The sequence below is a fragment of the Apodemus sylvaticus genome, chromosome 22, assembly GCF_947179515.1.
Source record: "Apodemus sylvaticus chromosome 22, mApoSyl1.1, whole genome shotgun sequence".
Taxonomy (NCBI): Eukaryota; Metazoa; Chordata; class Mammalia; order Rodentia; family Muridae; genus Apodemus; species Apodemus sylvaticus.
Window position 1 is genome coordinate 50529224 of NC_067493.1, and position 25207 is coordinate 50554430.

Here is a 25207-nt window from a genome sequence, read left to right on the forward strand (position 1 = left end):
GTCATCCTGGGCCACATAATGAGGTCAAGCCAAGCCGGGTCTACTTAGGAATTCCTCGTCTCAAAACAACAAAGTTACTTCTTCTAGAAGATACAGACCCTCAAGTGAGCTAGTACCTAGCAGAGCTTCAGGGCAGCAAGCAGAAGGCCAGGAGGGGGAAGTGTACATGGAGGAGACTGTGTCACCAGGACACAGAAAATCACTATGATGAGACATGTAAACAGGCTCTGTTAACCAATGAGCCCAGGGCAGTTATAAAACATTTCCCCAAAGCAGCAGAGCACACTAGTTTTCAAATGGCATGGAAAACTCACTCCTAAGAATCATGTGTTGAGACACACACACTAACATGTTGTTAAGAATTTAAAAATCTGAACAAAATTAAGTTAGAAATTAATACCACCAACAACAAAATCTAGAATGTCTCTACTCCCTGTAAGATCTGGAATCTAATCTTCCAAATAACACATGGGGAAAGAACAGGGTACTTTTGAGCTGATGACTAATTCTAATACATCAAAATGTGTAAGATAAGCCGGGTGGTGGTGGCACACGCCTGTAATCCCAGCACTCTGGGAGGCAGAGGCAGGTGGATTTCTGAGTTCGAGGCCAGCCTGGTCTACAGAGTGAGTTCCAGGACAGTCAGGGCTACACAGAGAAACCCTGCCTCAAAAAAAAAACAAATCCAAAAAAAAAAAAAAAATGTGTAAGATATATAGAGTATTCAGAGAGAACTAAGGCTTGAAATACTCACACTAGAAAGGTAAAGACAGAACCAAAGCTTCCACAACCAGAACAGAAGAAGGAAGTGTTAAGCAGAGTCAACTCAACAGAGGGAAATAACATCAAAAGATAAGAAATACAAACAGACAAAATGATCAAAACCAAAAGATGGTTCTTTAAAAAGATTCATAAACTTGACAGATGTCTCTAGACAAAATCCTGAGCATAAACAGACAAGTTCCTGCACAGAAGTGAAGGTGCATCGTTGTACACCCTGAAATGCTGAAAAAGACAGACTGACTACAAACAACAACTTGTAGTTAAGAAAGCCATTTAAGTGAACAAGAATTTAAAAAAAGACACCTACCTACCACCCTCTCCCTCTCCCTCTCCCATCCCCCTCTTCCTCTCCAACAGAATTCAAACTTTCAGACTTTCTCACGGGTTCCAGGAAGACTGCACAGGAGATAAAGGCACTTGCTACCATGACAACCAGAGCTTGATTTTGGGACAACTTTGCAGGAAGGAAAAGAACAACTTCTACAATTTGTGCTCCAGTTGACACATATGCTCCATGGTACACACATGGGCCCACATACACACATACACACACACATACACACACACACACACACAAAATGTGTTAATTTATTTTTTTACAAAATTAACAATAAAAAAAGGTATTGCAAATATGCCCTAAATAAACTCAGCAAACAGCCAGGTATGCAGGTATGGTGGTACACAAGTTAAGTGAACAAGAATTAAAAAAAAAAAAAAACAAAAACAAAAACTTACCTACCCCTTAAGCACAACTTCTCAAGCCCCACCCCCCATCCCATGGGATTTTATTCTACTATAAAGAAAAAGGAAACTGAGCCAGGCAGCCTTTCTTTACTCCCACCACTCAGAAGGCAGAGGCAAATGGAGCTGAGTTCGAGGCTAGCCTGGTTTACATAATGAGTTCCTAGGCAGCCAGGGCTACACAGAGAAACCCTGCCTTGAAAAATCAAAATGGAAAATGAACTTTGTAGAAAAATGGGAGGAACAGGAAATAACTATACCAAACAAGGTAGCCCAGGCTTAGAAATACAAACAAAGCCAGTGGTGGCGCACGCCTGTAATCCTAGCATTCTGGGAGGCCGAGGCAGGCAAATTTCTGAGTTCGAGGACAGCCTGGTCTACAGAGTGACTTCCAGGACAGCCAGGGATATACAGAGAAACCCTCTATCCAAAAAATCAAGAAAGACAGGAAGGAAGGAAGGAAGGAAGGAAGGAAGGAAGGAAGGAAGGAAGGAAGGAAGGAAGGAAGGAAGGAAGGACAAACACTGCAGGGCAGTGGTGCATGCCTTTAATCCCAGCACTTGGGAGGCAGAAGCAAGTGGATTTCTGAGTTAGAGGCCAGCCTGGTCTATAGAGGGAGTTCCAGGATAGCCGGGGCTACACAGAGAAACCCTGTCAGAAGGAAGGAAGGAAGGAAGGAAGGAAGGGAGGGAGGGAGGGAGGGAGGGAGGGAGGGAGGGAGGGAGGAGGGGGAGAGGAGAGAGAGAGAGAGAGAGAGAGAGAGAGAGAGAGAGAGAGAGAGAGAGAGAGAAAGAAAGAAAGAAAGAAAGAAAGAAAGAAAGAAAGAAAGAAAGAAAGAAAGAAAGAAAGAAAGAAAGAAAGAAAGACACTGCCTGTTCTCCCTAATGTGGTCTGTAAATTATGACTACACAGCCGGGAATAAATGTGAGTAAAGGCAAGAAACTAGAGCAGATTCCATGAGGCTGACCATGGGTGGTGAGCTCTATCTAGGGAGGGAGGGAGGGAGGGAGGGAGGGAGGGAGGGAGGGAGGAGTCCAGGAGATCCAAGTGGAGAGGATCCACCGAGGGCAAAGGAGCCAACAGGCAGGAAGATGGGAAGGAGATCAATCAAAAGGAAATTCATATGAAAACACCATCTAATTTTTAAAAAATAAAATTTTTAAAGAAAATATTAAATAGAAAAGCTAGAGCATTTCCCTGATTTCAAGATACACTACAAAACCTCACTAATGAGCAGAGCGCAAGAAGTGCGATCGCCTTAGGGAAAGGGACACAGCAGTCAGGGGTGATCCTGGATACCCCAACTCTCCCTCGGGCACATAAAGCCCTGCAACTCCTCAGTGTTAAGAGCAGTCGGGGAGGGACCTATAGAGGCATAGAGGAGGAAGGAGTAAAACACACTTTGTTCAAAAAGTCATAATGCCCTCTGGTACCTTACATAGAGTCACTGCCCCTCCCCGCCCCAGCATTCAGAAGGGAATGGGAGGTATCTGGGCAGCACTGTGTTCTAGGGCAGCCTGCACCACAGTACAAAGTGGGCTCAGAAACCTAAGCCTCTGCCATGTTCTGCTGAGACAACCAGCATCACACAGGAACAGTAGAACTCAGAGAAACTCCAATTCTTTCCTCACACTCTGGGAGTGAAGGTGCATGGTGCACTGGGGGACCAGCCTACATACACTAAAGAACTAAAGAATCATATATATATACATACATATATATATACATATATGTATATATATATAACTATTCTGTGGTAACAAAGGATTCTTCAATAGAGAAAAAAAGAGTATAAATTACAAAAGAAAACAATAAATTGCATTCAGTTTGAGATCTGAATTTCCAAACCACAGTTGAGAAAAGAGAACACAACTGAGTACAGCAGAGCTGGGAGGCACAGCGCACAGTGCTCAGGAGGGACAGGGACACAGGCTGCAGCTCAAGAATCCAACCACCCAAGAAAACTTCAGTTTCAAACTGGGAGGAAAATTGCCAATAGGCAGTCACAAGAACTATGTAATGACGTATGTGCAGACAGAAAGACATACTTCAGCAATCATTAGTGAGTTATAAATTGAAATCAGTTACGACTACAACCCCCTAAAGAGGCTAATTTTAAAATAGTATTACTATTAGTGTTTGTGTGGACATGTGATGGTGTTACCAGTGTACAGGGCAACGTTGCAGAGTAGGTTACATCCTCCACCTTCATGTGGATTCCAGGAATGGAGCTCAAGTCATCACACTAGCAGAACAAGCTGCTTTATCCCCGAGGCATGCTGCTGGCCCAGAGAGTGGCTAATAGTGTTAAAAGCTAATTAATCATATGAAAGGATATGATATGATATGATACAATGTGATACAAGCATTCAGAAAAACTATGGGGCACAACACACACAACTGTGAGCTATCAAATAACAGGACATTTTTTTTAAATTTGGCAGTTCATCACCAAATAAAACCTACTTTTATCTACAGAAATAAAAACACTAGAATTAGTACATTAATTTGAATAGCCCTCAATAAATGAATACATACCACAAATTGTGGTATATCCATTCCAGGAACTGTTAAAACACACACACAAGACACCCACACACCCACCCCACACCCCACCACACCACACACACACACACACACACACACACACACACACACACACACACACACACACACGTGCGGGGGCGCGCGCGCGCGCGCGCGCGCGCGCGCACAGACACACAGAATGATAGAACTAAGACTATATATTATTCCAGTTTCAAAATAAATTCCCAAAAAGCAAAATGCTTGTCCTGTGCCGGCCAGTGTGGTTTGTGGTGGGAGAAGCTAGCAGGCAGGACAGAGACTGACCGTGGGGCACTCAGATCTTCTGCAGCACCAATGCGCCTCCCACCCACACAGAACGTACTTACTCCTCACACGCACAGGAAAAGATATGCTGCGCTGGGGATGTGCACATATCAAAATCTATGAACGTGCATGCTTAAAATGGACATACCCTCTACTCTGTATAAAGCTTCTATGTCAGTCAGGTGATGGTGCACACTTTTAATCCCAGCACTTGGGAGGCCGAGGCAAGCAGATTACTGTCAGTTTGAGGCCAGCCTGGTCTAGAGAGTTCCAGGACAGCCAGGGCTTCATAGAGAAACCCTGTCTCAAAAGCAAACAAAGAAAAAATCTACCTCAATAAACACTTTTTGAAAAGTTTAACTGCCAGATGGTGGTGGCACACGCCTGTAATCCCAGCACTCTGGATGGGAGGCAGAGGCAGGTGGATTTCTGAGTTCAAGGCCAGCCTGGTCTACAGAGTGAGTTCCAGGACAGGCAGGGCTACATAGAGAAACCCTGTCTCAAAAAAGAAAAAAAAAAGAAAAGTTTAACTGTCGGAACAATAATCCAAATAGACAATCTCAAAGACTGTACACTCCTCCAAGTGACTTCAAGCCTAAAGTCTGACCACAGGTCAACACTGGTTTCCCCTGTAATCTTAGCACTTGGGAAGAGCTTCGGGCTCGCCTGGGCTCTACAGTAAAGTAAATCCAGCACTTGGTGTTTTCCTTTTTTCCATGAGACAGGGTCACTATGCACAGGAATGTTGGGGAGACTCCATCTAGCAACACTCATGTGTATTAACTTCACTCAAAGAGACTCCTGGGAACATGGTGACTAAGCCTACAGTTTTGTCCCTTCTCACCAGAGCACAGTCAGGGACATGCATTCTTTTTCCTGAGAGCAGACATGGTTCACACACATGAACTCCTCCTTCCTGTCTACACTGCTCAGGTTAACAATGTGCACTCAAAGGATCTTTGTTCAGAAATTTTCTACAGGGACTATCCTTGACACCGATGCACTGTGAAGAACAGAGTCTGAGCCATAAGGTCTTGGATCTTATGCACCTGGTGAGGGTCAAAGGACAATGGTGTGGTTAAAATAGAGAGCAGCTCCTGAGGGTCTGGCTTATAAAAGAGAAGTTCATTCTAGTCATTTAAGGCTCCTCAGGTAGGTTTAAATCAGCACATGAGTGTGCTTCTGGAATAACCCGCCTCTGACAGGAGGACCGGAGTGACAGTCTGTCTTCATTGAACAAACTGAAATACCGTCAGTGAGATGTTTCCAGACTACCTTCCACACCGTGAATCAAAACAATTAGCTATCCTAATTTTCCCCTTTCAGGATGATTCTGTTCAGAATAAAGGGCTAAGAGAAATAGACTACAGTCTGTCTGTATGAAGCAATCACAAGCTGCATTATTACTCCATTAATCTCTGATGAAACTTTAAAAAAATGTAAACTGTATTATCACTCCATTAATCTCAAGCAAATCTGCATGCCCCAGTGATTCCTACTTTCATGCATGCACTGAATTATGTAGTCTACACGGTTACTTTTTAAGGGCTCAGAAGAGAAAGCACCCAGCAAAGACTAGGCCAGCCAGAAGGCTCTCACCCCAGGAGTCCTGGCAGGACTGGATCTGGGAGGGAGGGACAGGAGGGACTCAGACCTGCCTCGACCCTTGAGGGTCTTGCCTAGGTTTTCCCCTCTAAGAAAGCGATGGGTAGGTAAGCAGGCTGTGTGCTTGAGGGAGCTGCCACAGCAACTTCTGCTCAGAAGAGCTCAGGCTGGGGAACAGCAGCAGCACGGACAGAGGCCTGGGAATACAGTCCTACCTGATACAGTCCAGAGACAAGGGGAAAGGGCCTTTGTAGAGATTAAACATCTTAAAAAGAAAACCCCAAAAATATTTACAAGACCTTCATAGTCTCACTGGAAACCAAAAATTCAAACATAAAATATTGGGATGCATTTACTCAAAGAAGCAAAACACAAATTGAGCAATTTCCAGGATAGGTAAAAACAGAAAACTGGGAATTATGCTCTGTCTGTAGAAAAGTAAGAGAAAAGTAAGCTGACATATGTTCTTAGTGGGTTCATGGCTGTATCTATCAAAGTGTAATGTTGAACTATTATTGCAGAAAAAATTCAAAGTGTCTTAATGTTGCTCATAATTGGTGGTTAAGCAAACAACAGTACATTATCTTAGGAGAAAGAATGTTACTGTTAATGAAAATGACAAAAAAGGAAAAGGTATGTCTAAGTTTACACACACACACACACACACAGCAGAAAGTCATGTTACAGGGAAGGTGAGAACCACTGGGTCCTCGCACACCCCTATATCTCTAAACGGAAGATCATCCCATCGGGCGGGCAAGCGAGCTGGCTGCGAGCATGTGGAGACTGGCACAGCTGCATCCCTGAGCGGCAGAGATGGAGTTGGGTGGACAAGCTGAGAGAACACAGTGAGGTTCTACCGACAGACAGTGGAACAAGCCAGAGTGAGTACATGTGGGGACAAGCTAGCACTCAGGGTCAGCGCTCCTCCGAGAGCAGTGAGAAGAGGGGCGGGGCAGGGCTGGGTGCTCGGGAGGACAATGAGCACTCGCTGCATGTTCTAGCTCCTGCGTGACCTATGTGTGCTATTTTAGAGATCTGGTAAGAAAATGTGTGCGCAGACACACAAAGATATATGTAAGAACTAGGGGGAAATCTGGAATACTACAAATTGAAATCCTGGCTGGCATCATCCTCAGGGAGAGGAAGGCTTTATGGTTTATGTTAGACACTTCCATATTGCTTGAATCTGAGAGTAATTAAGTAATATTTTATTTAATTTATAAAAGAAATTACTTTTCCATTAAAATCATAATTATGAAAACTGTAACCACATGGAAAGTGTTGGTGAGCACAGCTGAATAAAGACTGCATGGTTATGTGCGCTGTGGCTCCCCGCAGCAGAAACGCACCCTTGATGAGAACACGGTGCTGAGGAAATCTCAGCTAACTCAGTGACTCAGACGCACATCATTTTTCAGTTTCAGTTTCCTGGAAGTTTTACTTCATAAAAATATTTTGTATTTCATTAGTAGTAGTACCTCACTTGGAAAGAACCAAGACAACAGCAGAAGAGGCAGCTCAAGCTTCAGGATAGTCAAGGGAAGTATCTACCCACTGGGACGGCTGAAGGATTCCCAGCCAATCGACAGAGGATAGCACATGCTGTGCCAGTAAGTGTACTCAAAGAGACTGGAGAGGCCCCGCCACACCGCGAGAGTCCATCAAAAGCTTCTGAAGTGCATATGTATATTTTAGTGCTTAACTGGGACCCAGAGCTGCCAAGACACAGCACAGTAGTAGCACAGAGGGCTCCAGAGCACAAGGAGGCAGGAGTGTGCTGGAAAGAAAGAAGGAGGTAGGGGCCGGAGGGCAAGAAGGAGGGGAGGAGGGAGCAGAGAAATAGGAAGTGAAATTCCCAAGCAAGAGGCAAAACTGACATGTAAAATGGCACTCTAAGTAACTATACAGAACTTGTCCAAGCATGCAACCAAGCTAAGCTAAGTTAGGAACGAAGATGCTAGGAGTGGAGAGGCAAAGGAATCAGGTACACACACACACACACACACACACACACATACACACACGTAGACTACCAACATGCCCTCTCCTCCACCAACTGAGGAGGGCTGTGCCACCTTCCTGTCACCCTACCCTGTCCCTAAAGTCAATAGTGAGCCTGCACAGACAAAGCACCCTGGTGGTGGTGGCGGCTGGGGGTGACACAGGCCTTAATCCCAGCATTCAGGACATAGAGGCAGGAGGATCTCTGTGAGTTCTAGGTTAGCCTGTCTGGGGGGGCGGTTCCTAGACAGGCAGGGCTACACAGTGAAAAGCTATCTCAAAAAATGAAGGGAAAAGGAAAACAGAACATCCCACAGGAGCTCCAAGGTAGAAGATGGACCTGCTTTCCCCAGCTTATGCCTGCTTCCAACAGAGGCCTGGACACCCCTGCTGCTGAGAAAAGACCAGGCTGTGAGCTTGCCTACCCCCTATTTCCTTTCTCCCAGTCAGGGTTCCTGTGCCCATTTCTAATAACTGAATTTCCTGAGTTCTTCCTCTGCCAAAACAGTCTGACTCACACCTCCACACTGCACCACCGCCACCCTGCCCAAGGCCCCATTCACCCACTCCAGACATCCAGCAATGTCCTTCTCTCCTACCTTCCCTTGCCTCATAAATCTTACTATTTCTGGGAATAGACAGCTCATAAACCCTGGTGTTATACACACCCGCTATCTGTCGTCAAGGACGGTTTCAGTTCTGTGAGGCTTGGGAAGGCAGGGTCAGTAGATGCTACTACCCCTGGGCAGGCTCAAAGCATCAGTCTCCAGCTACTCTGGAGGGGGCAAGCCCCGCTCTGAATACACAAGAGTGCAAATGACATACCCCACAATCTGTCTATCATGTGACCCTATAAAACTGCTCACCTTGTCCTGCCCCTTCTACCTCCAGAAATATTATTTAATCCATTCCCTTTCTTCATTCCCGCTGGCCCTGCAGTTTTCTCACACTAGAATCCTAAGAGCTGGGGACAGAGATCTGTAAGAGAGTGCTTATATAGCATACGTGAGGTCCTAGGTTTAATGCCACCCACCAAAACCACCACCACAAAAAAATAAAAAAATAAAAATTCCAAAAGGAAAAAAATACGAGCCCTTGTGATTGTCTGAATACAGGGAGAGGCACTACTGGAGGTGTGGCCTGGTTGGATTAGGTGTGGTCTTGTTAGAGGAAGTATGGGTGGGGGGCTTCAAGGCCCTCATCCTAGCCGGGCAGAGCTGTCGTGGTGCACACCTGTAATCCCAGCACTTGGGAGGCAGAGGCAGGTGGATCTCTGAGTTCAAGGCCAGCCTGGTCTACAGAGTGAGTTCCAGGACAGCCAGAGCTACACAGAGAAACCCTGTCTCAAAAAGCAAAACAAAACAAAAACAAACAAACAAAAAGCCCCTCATCCTAGTTGCCTGGAAGCCAGTCTTCCCCTGGCTGCCTTTAGATGAAGATGTGGAACCCCCAAGCACCTTCAGCTCCATGCCTGCCTGGACACTGCCATGCTCCTCCCTTTGACGGTAAAGGACTGAACCTCTGACCTGTAAGCCAGCCCCAGTTAAATGCTGTCCTTTTAAGAGCTGCTGTGGCCATGGGGTCCCTTCACAGCAGTAAACCCTAAGACAGCCCTTTCTCTCACCTTTCTGTCTCCTTTATTATACCCTCTAGGAATCTCTCTCTCCAAGCTCCTCCCTGGGATCCACCCTCAAATGCTGGTCTTGTCTGCCATCAAATCAAAAGCAGGTAATGAATAAAGGAAAGTAAACTCTTTCTAGTGAGGTCTGGAGATGCTGTGTCGTAGGTACACTATTTATACATGTGTAGCTGACAGGTGCACTCATGGAAACCATACAGTATCATCACCACACTCACACTGTCCTGCACGCAGCTCCACACAACACTGACCCTCGGCTGCCCTCAAACACTCCTGCGCTCAGTGCCAGTACTAGAGTGGAAGGCATTTTTAAATAGGCATTAACATTTATCATTCAGAGCTCACAACTTTCTGGAAAATTTCAAGTCAGCTCTTTTGGATCTTACCAGTGCGGCATACTTACCTCATGAGACAATTTGACAGCACAACTCCATTACTTCAGAATACAAATGCCCATCAGAGCGAGTCTGAGTGGACTGGAACTGGAGCTGACCAGTTACACAAATACCAACATAAGCCATTTATCTTAATAATGTCATTAGAAAAGCCTCCTCATACAAGGAAACACGTCCACTTCAAATCAAATTTATAAAATAAAACAGTCAGTTTATTAGCTTCTACAGTCCAAAGCATGGGTACTCTTGACAAGTATCTACAATGTAGCTAAATGTTAAAGGATTCTATAGTCAGATTTTAAAAAGTACCATCTGTCAGGGTGGCAAAGCCCAGTTTCATCATCAAAGCACCAAAACAAACAAAATATATTTTAAATATCTCAGGCACTTCATATACAAATATATTTTAAATATCTATCTCAGGCACTTCATATACAACTAATGAACTGAGTTTATCTCATTCTGTCTGTCTCTCTCCCCAAATCTGTGTATGCGCGCACACCGCATAGGTCAAAGGATGAGTTTTGGGTCCAGAAGCTGGAACTCAAGTCATCATGTATGTGTGGCTCGTGTCCTGAGCACCTCGGTCACCCCGCAGGCATGGACTGAGTACTGGCAACCTGCTACTACTAAATCTGTGTCACTGGCACTCTCTGGACTGTTTTTCGGGCCTTAAACACTAAGAACCTGCAGCCTGCGGTAAAAGGATAAATATGTTGTTTAGCTATGTGCTCTGGCATAAATTCTAAATGATGAACTGCTCTGGTGTTCTGTAAACTTGGTTTTTTTCTTCAGGTACTGCCATAGGTTTGCAAGATGGCTCTGTGGGTAAAGGCACTTGCTGGTAAGTCTGAGGACCTGAGTCCAATCTCCAGAACCGGGGTGAAAGGAGAGAACTGACTTCCGGGTTGTCACGTTCCCACTTGCATAAGCAGGTACACACACAAAATGGATAAATGTGGGTTTTTATTTTAAAGTACCCACAACCTTGTTTAGAGTAATTATTATATAAATTTCCTTAAAATATCTATTATTCTCGGATTAAATCCCATCTTTATAGGACTTCAATTCCATGTTTTGATAGGAAAAGAACTTTCAAAGAGTACTACAATTGTCTAAAGCTGAGAAAATGTTCGATGGGGGGCAGGGGGCTTGTCTGCTTTGTTTTAACAGGGTCTCAGCATGCCGTGCTGGCTGAGCTAGAACTCCCAGACACCCACTGGACAGCTGCCTCCCAGTGGGAAGACTAAAGCCACGCACCACCATGTACAGCACATCCTTTATTTCTGACAAGCATTTTATGATCCTTGTCTGCCCGCCCTCCGTTTTCACTCAGTATACAGGCCAATGATGGTCCACCCCCACTGAAAACAAAGGTCACTGCACACTTACTCAGGGCTTGAGAGAGCAAAAAGTCCAGCAGGCCTAGAACTCACACACACTCACACTCACACACACACATACTCACGGACACACACACTCACGCTCACGGACACATAAGGACAACACGTAGGAACTCATCTTCTAATTCCAACTCACCAGTCCATGGAGGGGATCCCTCACTACTAATGCCCACAGCTGCATGCCAATATGTCAATGCCAAAGCCAAGTTCCCCTGGGTGTTGTGCTCAAGGCCTAGATACTTATTAAAGAAAACTTGTTAAACTGGGTATAGTGGTACACAACTTTAATCCTAGCACTTGGGCTGGGCGGTGGTGGCACACACCCTGGATCCCAGCACTTGGGAGGCAGAGGAAGGTGGATTTCTGAGTTCGAGGCCAGCCTGGTCTACAAAGTAAGTTCCAGGACAGGCAGGGCTACACAGAGAAACACTGTCTCACTAGCACTTAGAAGAGTTTGAAGCCCACCTAGTCTACCTAATAAGTTCCTAGTCTACCTAATAAGTTCCAGGACAGCCACAACTACATAGTAAAACCCTGTCTCAAAAGAGAAAGAGAGAGAGAGAGAGAGAGAGAGAGAGAGAGAGAGAGAAGGAAGGATGGGTGGATGAACAGATGATGACAGATGATGGACAGATTGTTACAATGAGCCACACTGTAACATGCAGAAGTTTTGGTGACAGTTTAATAAGCCATGAAAGTCACCCTGTGTCTTCCACATACCTGTGCAGCCCTCCTCTTTTCCCCTCCACACAAATAGATGGAAAATTAAAAGACAGATTTTTTTTAAGAGTTTATTTGTTCTAAATATAATCCTGTATCTAACCCTTGGCCTGCCCACCCTGCCCCTCCCCCAGACTAGGGCCTTCTCACACTCTCCCATCTTAGCAGCCAGGCCAGTGGGGATTTTGCTAAATTACCATTTTATATCTCTGCCTTCCAGTCTCTCTGTTTCTCCTAAATCTACAGAAGCAAGCCTTCCCTGGAAGCTTGCTCTTCCCACTCTCTCAGGAACCCTGGGCTGGGTGAGCCACCCATCCATCCATCAGCTCCAGGACACAGCCTCTACCTCATGGTCACTGACCACTGAGTAGACTGACAGCCAGCCTCCCCTGCCACTCAAGGCCCACGCATGCCATAAAAGCTGTCATTGCCCCGTTGTTTACTTTCATATCAGAGGAAGCAAATCTCGCTGTCTACTTAACGCGTACATTCACACACACTGACTTAAATGCACCCACAGCAGGTCACTTCATGAAAAGTGATCATCATCCAGAAACTACCATGTAAAATGTGCCAAATCTGAAGGACAGTGGCTCACGTGAATCAGGAACTCTGCTGTGCCTGTGAAAGAGAGCAGTCATAGCAAGGCTTAAACACATATTCAACCCAACACCATTTAACACATCGCTTTCCTCAATCCATTCTCTTAATAGTTTCTATATCGTCTTGGATTATCTCCCGTTCTCATTTCGAGTGCCATCTGCTCGTTTAAGACTTCACGTCTGTCCAGTCTCTGAAATATTTGTCACTGTAGTCATTGGTACTTTGCACAATGCAGCTCTGTCTCCTTAAAGTTCAGAGCAGAATTATTTTAGAAAGCTCAAGATTATTTTAACATCACCGTTTCTTAATCTAAACTGGCCTGCCTACACTTCACATTTTCCACCTAATGAAAATTCCACCTCAGTAAGTTTCTGTGCTGTTTTAAAAGGAAGCCAGGGCCATAAACCAGAGGGTTCTACAGGCCACCTCAGCAAAGTCTCCCAAGCAAGCTCAAGAGCTGTGACTGAGCCCCCACAACTCCTTCTCACTCCCCAGCAGGCCCCTCTACCCTCCCCTCCACCCTGCCCCGCCCCTCCTGGGCCAGCACAAAGCTCCCCTCTGGGCTTTAAGTTGCAAGGCTTCTCGCAGCCCATGCAGCTCAGAGAACCGACATACAGCATCGCAGAAATTAAATTGTACATGCAGGTCTCTTCTCCGCTCGTCAGACCCTTAGCCCTTTGGTTAAGTGCAAGCTAGATTTTAATCATTTCTGATGTACATTATTCCTAAATGAATTATACATGTCCTAAATTTCTCAAACACAGCATAGAAAAAATTAACATTTCCAAATATTAGTTTATTGGCTATTCCATCCAATCTCCCCCAAATCCCTTTCATCTCCTTGGGTTTCAGAAGTCCTCATTTACCACATAAAACCGCAAGCAAAAAGCCTGTCTCTCAGATGGTCTAAGGACAGAAGAGCTAGAAGGTAAAGAAACCAAATCTTCTCTCCTGATAACATCACAGAACCTGCCAATGTTCTCAACATGTTAATGAAGGGTGCCAGCAGGGAGAACCCAAAGTAGCAAGGGAAGGGAAGGTGCCCACACCCTCCCTGCAGATCTGCTCATCACTGCACCCCGAAGCACCAAGGCCTCTCCACACCTTCCAAGCACCCCCCAGCCAACAATCCCCTCCAAGGCCCCCTGGAGCAGCCCCCTACTGCAGACACACACACACTCCCACTGCCTGAGGCACAGGAGGTCAAGACTGCCTCTCTGCCAGCCCAGACAACAGTCTAGGGAAAGTGCTGTTGGATCCCACTGCAGGACAGTCCCGAGGGAAAACCAGGAAAGCCAGTGTTCTCTAACAGAGTCATTAAGTGCAGCTGACACCACCACTGAAGCAATCCCAAACAGGGAGGCCTTTTTTTTTTCTAAGACAAACTCACAAATTAACCTTTTCTAAAATTTTAGACTATAGGGCACACCTGCATGGTACAGTTCTGATGGTAAAGTTATGGCCCTATTCACAGTCAGCATGCCTAACAGAAAGACTACAGACCTGTAGGTCGTTCCTTCAGTGACATTGGGATGCTTTGAGACACAGCCACGTTGTTAATGAAAATCAGAACGTAGGCAGACCTTAGCTCCTCAGTTTTCAAAACAGAACCCGGGAAATGGCATAGCAGACTAAACATGATTTGGTGTTAAGAACATTAGTTTTTATCAGGTACTATCTTTGACATTCCCTAAGAACAATCCCAAAATGTTAACAGAGCTGCCAAGGAAGTAATCCATTAATTACCAAGAGCCAGGGTTTGATTCCTAGTCTCACTAGTTAGAGCTCAGAGCAGGTACAAAAGCCTCCAGCACTTAAAACACACACAGGGGAATCACAAGTGAAAAGAGAAGCCACCTACAAGGGGGGGTCCAAGTCTCTTCTCACAGCTCACATGTGAGGAAAGACCCACAGGGTGGCATGGCACGGCACGGCACGGCACGGCACAGCATGGCCCGCGTGGGAGCAACTCGACCTCCTTTTCCTCAGCACTGGTCAAGCCTCCCAGGTGCAGGCTGGGCCCTCAAGCACACATGGTTATATGTCTTGGAGGCCTTAGAGCATGCCTGACATCCCAACACTCGTGCCAAAGCCCAAGAAGTTGAGTTACAGATCGAGTTCTAGGCCAGCCGGGATTCCCTGTCTAAAACAAGATGTACTCAAAATGTTTGTTTGTCAAATACCCCATCCACCATATTTCCACTTAAGTTCACAGGTTGTGTAACCTGATTTGCCTAATTTCTAGAAAAAAAATTTAATTCAGCTCAAGCTTCTCTATTTCAGCTCACTGCCTGTTGTACTGAGCTCGTTCACTGGACTCATAAAAAGTGACCTTCTGACTAAAGGCTGAGTAAAAGCCCCCTGCACCACCTGTGGAACAGAAGCAAAGGACTCTGGGTCAAGTCCCAGACTTAATTCCCAAAGGGCTACCAAGCTACAGTTCAGCAGGCTTTGACAGTCCAGGATGTTGATGATCCCTGGGGCATTCAACCTCACTGACAAAATTCAGACAACAGAGCTAAACACCTATGTTACAGCTGTGTGTGTTTGTGTCTGTGTGAGTATGTGTGTGTGTGAGAGAGAGCATGTATGAGAGTTTGTGTGAGCATGTGTGTGAGTGTATGTATGTGTGAGCATGTGTGTGTATGTATGTGTATGTGGGAGGGGGAATCTCTACTTAGCCTTGGCTATCTAGGAACTCTGTATAGACCAGGCTGGCCTCAGGCTCACAGAGATACACCCCCTCTCCCTCCGGGAGGTAGAATTAAAGAAAAGCAGGAGCCATCGAGCCAACCCAGCAGCCCAGCTCTGGAGTAACACTTTCCCAATCAGAACCCAAGCAAGTGCTGAGCCGCCTCCAGGATGAAGGGCTGAATGCCTCGGTGCAGAGAACCAGGATCACTGGACAGGGTCCCTAAAAGATATCTGCAGCTCCTCAGAGGTCTATCAAGACTGAGCAACTCGTTCTACTGGCAATCACAGAAAACTTCAGAAGAGGAGGTGATCCTGGAACAGATTTTAAAAATGAGTAAGCCTGGTCTGGGGATTGAGGGACAACTGTCGCCCTAGCACTCCTGGGCAGAGGCAGAGGCAGAAAGCCAACGGGAGCCCCCAAGCAAGCTCCAGCTACACAGTGTAGCCCTGTCTCAAACAATCATCTTTCTAAAGTTTAATAGGCTGTTAGACTGTTGTTTTAAAACATTTCTGCCAGTATTATAAATATCTTGTTCACAATTATCTGTTTTATTTGAAACTTTTTTTTTTTCTTCAATTTTAGACCAAATGTCTAATGGCCAACTAGTGCTGTGACTTGATACAAATTAAGAATAAATTATTCAGGACAGCCAGGGCATTACAGAAAAACCCTGTCTCAAAAAAACAAAAAAAAAAATAAAAAAATAAAAAAATAAATAAATTATAGCCAAGAATATAGAAAAAAATTACTTTTTTTATCCAATTGTGTGTGATCTGAGGATGTGTGCAAGTTTGCACACATGCATGCACACATCTCAGTGTGTGTCAGAGGACAACTTATGGGAGTTGGCTTTCTCCTTCTATTGTATGGATTCTGGATGTGGAACTTGGGTCAAGTACCTTTGCCAAGCAAGACATTTAATGAAGATTCAGTTATCTCTGTACTCAAGGGACCCAGGCAACTGGATTACCTTGAGTTTGAGGCCAGCCTAGGTTCTCTAGTGAGTTCCTGGCCAGCCTGGGCTACAAAATGAAACCTTGTCACAAAACTAACAAAAAGAAGAGGAGAGGGCGGGGAAGGAGGAAAAGGAGAGAATATGAATGAAGAAAAGATCTACAAGTTCCTTATTTATTACGTTAAAGCAACAACATGAAACTTTATGTAGGAAGCTCCTTTAACACTTTGGGAATTTCACTACACTGAAAAAGGTACAAAATACAGAAACCTGTATGCTTTACTGTGAAGAAATGCAAATACTGCATTAAGAACAGCCTACCATGCCATGCCGGGCGGTAATAAATGGTGGGGCACGCCTGTAATCCCAGCACTCTGGGAGGCAGAGGTAGGTGGATTTCTGAGTTCAAGGCCAGCCTGGTCTACAGAGTTCCAGGACAGCCAGAGCTATACAGAGAAACCCCGTCTCCAAAAACCCAAATCCAAAAATCCAAAAAACAAAACAAACAAAAGAAGAACAGCCTACCACAATTCCCCCAGAATGAGAAAATAGAAAATAAACATTTAGGAATACACAATACACTGGAGCAGGAGAGACCCAGTGAAGAAACATTTGCCTTGAGAAAACTGATTTCCCCAATTTTCCTCTGGAAAGAAAGCAGTCATCTTACGGTTTTTAGACCAGAATTCAAAGACTCTAAAAGATAAGTCATTGGCTTCAAGGAGACTGGTCCAGTAGATAACACCAACACACAGAGAGATATCACCACCCCAGCAGTTGGAAGCGACTGTCTGTCTCCTCACTGCTGCCTTACATACAGTAGCACACAAGAGCACGGGAAAAGTCCCCAAAGCAACAGACGTCAGCTTTTTAAGATGATTTCACAACTATTTTTAATCAACTAAAGCAAAGATAGAAACTACACTGATGTACATAAGTACCTATAACTAAAACACTGGGCAATCGCGTGCATTTCATTCATGCAAATGAGTCTGAATTTACAATTCCTCATTTATGTTAATATTTACCAAGATTAATGGAATATCACCTCCCCTATGTAATGAAGTCAGTTCTCTCAACAGAACAAAGCTAACACCTTCAAATCTTTCAAATAAACACTGAAAGCATATAGCATAAGAAGGAATTATCTGAACGGGATCAGAAGGATGTGATCCAGCACTCAATAAGGGAAAGACAGACATTCCAATAACACTTACAAATATTGAGTCTCTAATTCTAAAACTCCAAGCAGGTCCTAAGAGGCAAATTTGTTTTATATTTTTTGTTTTGTTGGGAGAGGAAGAACCCCACGGGCTATCTAATTTACGCTATCTGATTAACTCCCCTTGCAATGCACTGAATGTTATTTCTTTGCAACAACAAAATTATCTCTAAAATGACCAAACAGAGATCCTGGTGCAGGGCACTGTACACAATCTATATCGACTGCATTTATAGGAACTTAGTGCATCTTAAAGCACATTGGCAGCAGTGCTGAAGAGCCTCTTCTCTGTGCTTCTAATAAATGGTTATAAAGCACAGGTCACCAGTCACACCTACCATCCAACCACATTCTAATTTTCGGAGCTTTATCTAATCTTACTCACTGGCCAGCTCCAGTGAAATAAACATATCATCCTTTTCACAGGAATGCAAATCAGTACCAGGAGTAGCTTAACAATATTATTATCTTTTGAAAATAAGTCAAAGGCTTCAAACATATCTAGTCTATCTCTGAATCAAACTTTGATAGCTGAATTAACTATTCATAAAAACACCATTCAGACCTTCGACAGCATCCCTGTGCACACTAAGATAGAGTTCTGTCTCAATTCTGTCTTTATTCATCTCAGAGTATAGATCCTCAAAGTGTTTGATGAATACAATTAGCCCACAATTAACTAGGCTAAATTAGCTAGTGAACAAAAAAGATCAATTTCCCATACTAATTAACATAAGCCACAACTATGAGCTAACAGTATTTAAAGAAATACCTTGAGAGACTTTTTTTCAATATAAATCATCTGACATGTCCATGACAAAACGAGCAGAGGGCCTGCACACACTCAACAAGCATTTCCTGTCGTGGACACAAAGAGAAAGGAATGGGCCCAGCTGCTTCCCAGGGAGCATGGCCAAGCCTTTGGCACACATGGATCTCAGGTACACATTTCTCTTTAAATTATGAACTCATCACACATACAAATGGCTCTCTAAAACGGCCCAGTAAACTGCTACACTATGCCTTAAATTGCTGTCTATTATGTACTTAAAAATATTTACTAGCAATTGGAGGTTAATATGGCAACCATTACCGGGTAGCAATTATTGCCATTAAAAAATATAAATACTATAACACCATGTGCTACTAACAACAAATGCTAAACTGGAAACACATTGGCATATTATAAATATTTTCATTAAAGAAAATGAACCATCATGAAAAAGATGCTTTAAATGTATGCTTATTTTAAATTAAAACTGCAAACTTTATGCAGTAGTTGGACTTTGCACACTCTGAAAGCTTGGCAAGTCTCTTCCCTCCTTTCCACTCCATACTCCTCCCCACTGGCTTCTCTTCCCTGGAGTTCATGTTTTCAACAGTTACAACTAACTACCTTCCTTTTCTTGGGGGTGGGGTGGGGGAAGAATACCTGTAAGACAAAAGGAAATTATGTCTACAACGAATTACCTGAAAAGCTTCAGATACAAAATAAATGGTCCTCAGTAGGGCTTTAAGTACTGATGGGGTACATGTGTTTTAATTCAGTGAGGATTTGACAGCATTGCTCAATTACCTATAGCCAGGGAGATTTTAAGGAAGCCAGACATGAACGTGAAGCAAACATCTAAAACTCAGAAGGGTCCCCTCCAGTCCCAATACCCAGCATACTTAAGTCTAGTTTGAAGAGCACAAGTCATTTTCTCCATATTATCTCAAAAGAAAAACAGAAAGATATGCACTGGGCATCTGGAAATTATAATGTGTCTTCCCTCCAGGGTGAGTTCAGGGCCACAAGGTACACTGTTGCATTTTCCAAAAACGAAGATTTAGCATACTTAAGTTGATGGACAGAATGAGAAGTTTTGTGTCACAAAGGCCCAGCCAGGCATGAATTTCCTGCAGTGGCTACAAATCTCACAGGAGGAAGAGTAAGGAACAGCACAACGACCCCTGTCGCATGTGTTCAATGGCCGTTCACAGGTTAGGGGAAGAGGGGTGGAGACAGAAAAGAAAGGGTAGGAAATAGGACTCCAGGCAGTATCAGAAGACAAACTCAGTAAAAGACTAGGCACAAAAATCTTCGAAGGCCTGAGTACTCAGTCAGCCTTTGCTAGCCCAGCGGGCGACAGCCTCGGGATCTCAGGAAGCAGTGGCTCCCAGTCCCTTCAGCTCTGTCCCAGCTTCCACCTCCATCCAAGCCAGCAAGAGCTGTGGGCAGAGCAGGCAGGGTCCGAGAAGCAGCTATTCTTCTCTGCTCAGAAACAAGATTGCAGGCCAAACTGCTCAAAAATATAAAATAACCACCCCTCCTTTGGAATCAACTCTTCTGTAAAACGCCCTTTAGACCATGGTTCTCAGTCACTAAGACATGTTGCTGCTGAGTGGATGCTCTTCAGAAAGAAACTCGAAATCAGGAATCAGAAAAAAAGACCGTTGGCAGTTTGTTCTTGGTTTTGGTTTTCCGTGGGTCTCTTTTATTTGGTTTGGTTTTCCAAGCAATTTTCAGGCTGGAAAGATGGTTCGGGGTTAGGAGCACTGGTTGATCCTCCAGAGGACCTGGGTTCAAGTCTCATACCTACATGGCAACTTACAATGGCCTCTAGTTCCAATCCCAAAGAATCCAACACCCTCACACAAGCACACGTGCAGGCAAAACATCAATGCATATAAAATAAAGATAGGTTTCTTAAAAATTAAACAGCACTTATCCACCTTCAAGTATCAGGAAATATAAACATTCTGCATTTTTAAACTAATCTAAGCATTTCTGCATTTCAAATGAGTTACCCAAAAAGTGAACTGTACTTTATATTCAAAAGTCAACTTTTGGTTTAAAAATGTTAAGGGAGAAATTCCCTGAATGCAGTCAAAATCAAAGTCCAGAATCTTCAACAAAGACTCTGGAACATCTCATCTCTGCCCCATCATCCCCTAAGCTGCAGAGGTGAGCTGTGCAGCGGCAGGCTTGCATTGGCCTGCACAGCATGCTGTATATAATGAGCCACATGCACCCAGCATTGCTACTAGGCGAGATGCACAGCAACGTGGGAGCTGTCGGGACTAACACCGGTAGAGTTGGTTATTTTAATTACTTGTAAAAGTGTCATCTCGGCCACCCAGTCAACAAATTGGAGTAAAGGGGAAATTACCACAGTAGTAAAAGGAAGGACCCCAACTTCTAACTGAATCTCAAAACTCAGCCTCTAGATAAAATCTGGAGTGATCAAGAAGCAGTCTGCTCACAAGAGTGGAAGCAGGGGTACTGTGTCATGTTTGATTTCTTTATCGGCAAGAAAACAGAATGACACTTCCAAAGTTGGCAACAATTCCTATTTCTCCACTAGTCTCCAAGGGGAGAAAAAGCATCTATGCCACCCATAATTAAATGTAACTAATTACAATTTGAACACTAAATTATTTATCCAGTGTAAACAAGGACTGAGAGGAAATAAAGCTTCTATCTACAGCAGGGGTTCCAGAAAATAATTTGCAATAAATGCATTCTCTCCAAAAGGCAGCACCCCACCAAGCCCCTCCCCACCAAAACTGGGCACACAACTTAAAATAAGTTGAGTTTTTAAAGTTAAATTAAATAGGCCGTTCAACCAATTTTCCAATTATATTCTACGCTTGAAACATAATTGCCTTACATCTGTTTACAAATCTTTGCTCAATATTTAAACAAATTCGTACTCTCTCGGGCACATAGCTCCACATACAGTAACTCAGGCACAAAGCGCGTATTTAAAGACCACGCACTCTCATTATCCGTGTAAGCGCCGGGTTTAACAACGCGAATGTTTTCAGAGCTAGGTAATACGACCCAATAAAAAGCAAAGATGGCATTTACCACCAAATGTCACTGCCACCGCCAGGAAAGAGTTGCTGGAGCCCTATACATTTTTAATTTCGATGAATCGAGCCGCCGTCGCCCGGTGCCAGGCTTCCAGAAGAACAATTGACACCCTAAATGGTTCGAGATTAAGGCAGACGAAGCACTTCCAAAGCAAAAGTTGTCAATTATCAGAGGCGAGAGCGGGAGAGAGGAGAGAAGGCAGATAAAAGCGATGTTATCAAACCGCCCAGCTTGTTGCTCGTGTGTGTGTGTGTGTGTGTGTGTGTGTGTGTGTGTGTGTGTGTGTGTGTATTCCTTGTTAAGGCAGAGAAAACAGTTTTTAAAGGCAGCGGAGGAGAGCGAGGAGCAGCCGCTTCCTCCACCTTCCGTGGGCTCCGAGAAATGGCTCTCCCGCTCTCCGGCGTAGTAAGCCCCGAGAGGCGGGCGGCCGCCCGTGTTTACAACCGCGCGAGCTCCGGCTGCCAGAGTCCTTTCCTCCGACACCATCACCTTCCATCAACTGTTTTCGGGCGAAATCACAGGTGTCATTGTGAAATTTAAAGAGAATGGGGGAAGGAGGAAGAGAGAAAGAAAGAAAAATTCGGAAGGCAGACGCGGGCGAGCGGCCGATCCGATCCGGGGGGAGAGAGAGAGAGAGAGGACGAGCCTGCAGATCACCCGCGCCGGCGGCTGCACAAGGCAGAGCAGCCTTCCACATTTCGGGAAGGAGGAGGGAAAAAAAAGAAAAAAAAGAGGGGGAAGGGGAGGGGAGGGGAGGGGGTGTGATAGCCACGGAGGTGGGCGCTCCGAGCGCGCCCCGGCGTCCGCAGCGCCCCGACTTCCACACGCACGTCCACGCCGGGCGCCGCGCTCGCCGACGCCGCCAGGGCTCCGGGAGGAGAAAGTTGCGCGGCGGGGAGGTCGCGCCCCCCAAACCCGGGCCCCCCGCCCCGCCACTCACCAGCGAGAAGATGTTGGAGTGACAATCCTCCAGGCTCGCCCCGTTCGCCACCCAGTTCGCCGCGGCGGTCATGGTCCTCCGCGAGCCCGGCCGCCAGAGCGGGGCATGTCGGAGCGGGCCGGGCCGGGCGGCGGCTCGCGGGCACCGGGGCGCGAGGCCCGAGCGGGAGGCCCGAGGGCGGCGGCGGCAGCGGCAGCGGCGGCGGCGGCGGGGGGCGCGGCGCGGCAACGCCGCCCGCCTCTGTCGCGCAGGGCCGCCGCCTCCGCCTCCGCCTCGCCGCCTCGTCGGCCGCCTTGTTTATCTCCAGCCGGCGGGCGACTCGCCCTCGGCCGCGCCGGCGCGTGAGGCACGCGAGCCCCGCAGCCGCCTCGAGCCGCCGCCGCCGCCGCGCGAGCCCGCGAAGGGGGGGGTGCGGACGAAGCCAGCGGGCGACCCCGGCAGCCGAGCGCCGTCCCCTCCTTCCTCTTCCTCCCCACCCCCCCCTCCTCCCCAGTCGGCCGCGCTTCTCCTCCCTCCCCGGGCTCGCTCGCTCTGACAGCAATGGCGGCCGCCGACCGCGGCTCGGCCCGCCATTGGCTGCTGCGCGTCACGTGACGGGCGCCGGCCGCGCGGGGGACGGGGGAGGGGCCGCGCCGGCGGCGGCGGCAGCGGTGGTGGCTCGCGGGAGGCGCTGCTGAGCCGAGCGAGCGCGACCCTCTCGGAGCGGGGACGGAGCCAGGGAGGGAGAGAAAGAGGTGCGGGCGGCCGTGGGACGCCGGGGCTGCGTGGACGCCCCGCCCTGGGCGCGGGCGCGCGTCTGTCGCGGCCCGAGGAGGCCGCGGCTTCCCCGGCGCGGCCTCCGAGCCTCGGTGGCTGCTCGGGCCCGAGGCGCGCCGTGGGCCAGCACGGCCTGTCCGAACGAGCGAGCGAGCGAGCTGAGGAGTGTCTGTCTCCTCGGAACCTCGCGCCCGCCGGGCCGCCGCGCACCAGGCGGAGGAGTAGGACTCGGAGACACACAAAGGCAGCGAGGCGCTTGCCCGGGGTCGCGGGATTCGAACCCCGGGTATCGGGAAGCCAGGACTCGGGGCTCGCCGCCGACCGAGCGCTGAGCTCCGAAAGCACCCATGCTTCAGGAGCTCTTTGCGCCCAACTCTGTGCGTGCACGCAGGCATCCCTTGCATAGATGATCCCAGCGCTCCTGGGTGCCACATTCACACCGGGCTATGTGTGGGGAGCAGGCCCTTCCTCCAGCTCCAAGCGGGCCATAACCAGCATTCCTTTCTCAGAGTAATGAGGCTGGGAGAAGTGCTGATCCCGGGGACTGATTTCCAGGAGTTTTCATCCCGAAAACAGAGAAAGGGAGAAAGTTGACTTGAAAAGAGGTAGAATTAGCGGCGTGTAGTGGGGCATGACTGTAATCTCAGCACTTCGAGGCAGGCATATCTCTGTGAGTTCCAGGCCAGCCTGGTCCACACACTGTCTCAAACAAAGGAAGAGTAAAACGCTGGAGAAAGTGGTGGGAGTGTATTAAAGCAGGCACAAATCTGACATATGAATGGAGCCTTGAAACTCCCACAAACCTTAAACCCTGGGACGAAGGTGGCTCCTACACATAGGTCACTTCACAGAGTCCTCAGAATCAGGGTGCAATAGCATCCCCCCAAGGTCCCAGTTACTGAGTGGCTCAATTCCCTGAACTATATGAATTCAGAAGGCTCTGGAAAGGATGCCAGGAGCTGACTTTGCTACACCTAGCTGTGACCCTGCCCAGCAAAGTTTAACTATGCCTCATTTTCTAATCTGTCCAAAGCAAATCCTAATTGCTGACCTGCTGACCTCAAGCTAAGGTCACACATTTCCGCTAAGATGTTATTGAGGGGAGGGTTACAAGGGGGATGCTGGATACTATGCGCACATGTGGTCTCGCTGAGACCTGAGCAGTCAGATGGCCCATCACACCCCGAGTCCACGCATGCTCATCACACACAGGCTGGTCGCCATCTAAGCAAGTTAGAAGGGAAAGGAAAAGGGGGGTGGGGGGGTGCAGCGCAGAAGCAAAGCCAAACAAATGAATAAGAAACAGTTTACAAGCTGGGTGGTGGTGGCCACGCCTTTAATCCCACCACTTGGGAGGCAGAGGCAGGCAGATTTCTGAGTTCAAGGCCAGGCTGGTCTACAGAGTGAGTTCCAGGACAGCCAAGGCTACACAGAGAAACCCTGACTCGGAAGAAAAAAAAAAAGGAAAGAAAAAAAAAAGAAACAGTTTACAGTTTAGGAATGCTAGCATTTTTAAAATAAATGCTCAACTTTATATATTGCTAGGATCAAATATTTGTGTCCCACTCAAAATTAACATTGAAATCCTACAAGGGACAGTTTTTCGATGTGGTAATTAGCACGTGGATGAAGTCCTTGTCTTGAGATCAGTCCCCTCAGAAAAGACATAGGAAAACGTGAGCCCCACCCCCCCCCTTTTGCCATAGGAAGTTATTACCAGGAAGGAGGCTGTAACTAGACCAAAATGCATCAATACCTTGGCCTTGATCTTCCCAGCTTCCAAAACTGTACAAATAAATTTCTGTTCTTCATGTCATTTAGTCTACAGGAATTTACTTAACACAAGCAATCCAGACAGACTCAGGTATACCAGAAAGAAATCAGAAATTAAAATCATACTGCCAATATGGGGTTTTACACATGCAGAAGGAAGCAGAGGCAGGAATCTAAAGTAGCATCATAGCTTTGGTGGTCCAGGCAAGAAGAGTGATGGCTCAGTGGTTAAATGTGCTTGCTCCTCCTGCAGAGGACCCTGGT

At 46.5% G+C, this 25207-nt stretch overlaps 1 protein-coding gene across 4 annotated transcripts in view; it reads right to left on the minus strand.

Annotated features, from left to right (window-relative positions):
• The window catches only part of Med13l (mediator complex subunit 13L), a 206946-nt gene extending 184129 nt beyond the window's left edge, over positions 1–22817 (minus strand). For 3 of the 4 annotated variants that reach the window (XM_052168512.1, XM_052168513.1, XM_052168511.1), the window contains exon 1: positions 22415–22817. In XM_052168512.1, coding sequence (XP_052024472.1) covers positions 22415–22486 — 72 coding nt within the window. In that variant the 5' untranslated portion in view covers positions 22487–22817. The remainder of the gene's footprint in view (positions 1–22414) is intronic. The other variant, XM_052168514.1, reaches the window with a different exon arrangement.
• Between the last annotated feature and the right edge of the window lie 2390 nt (positions 22818–25207).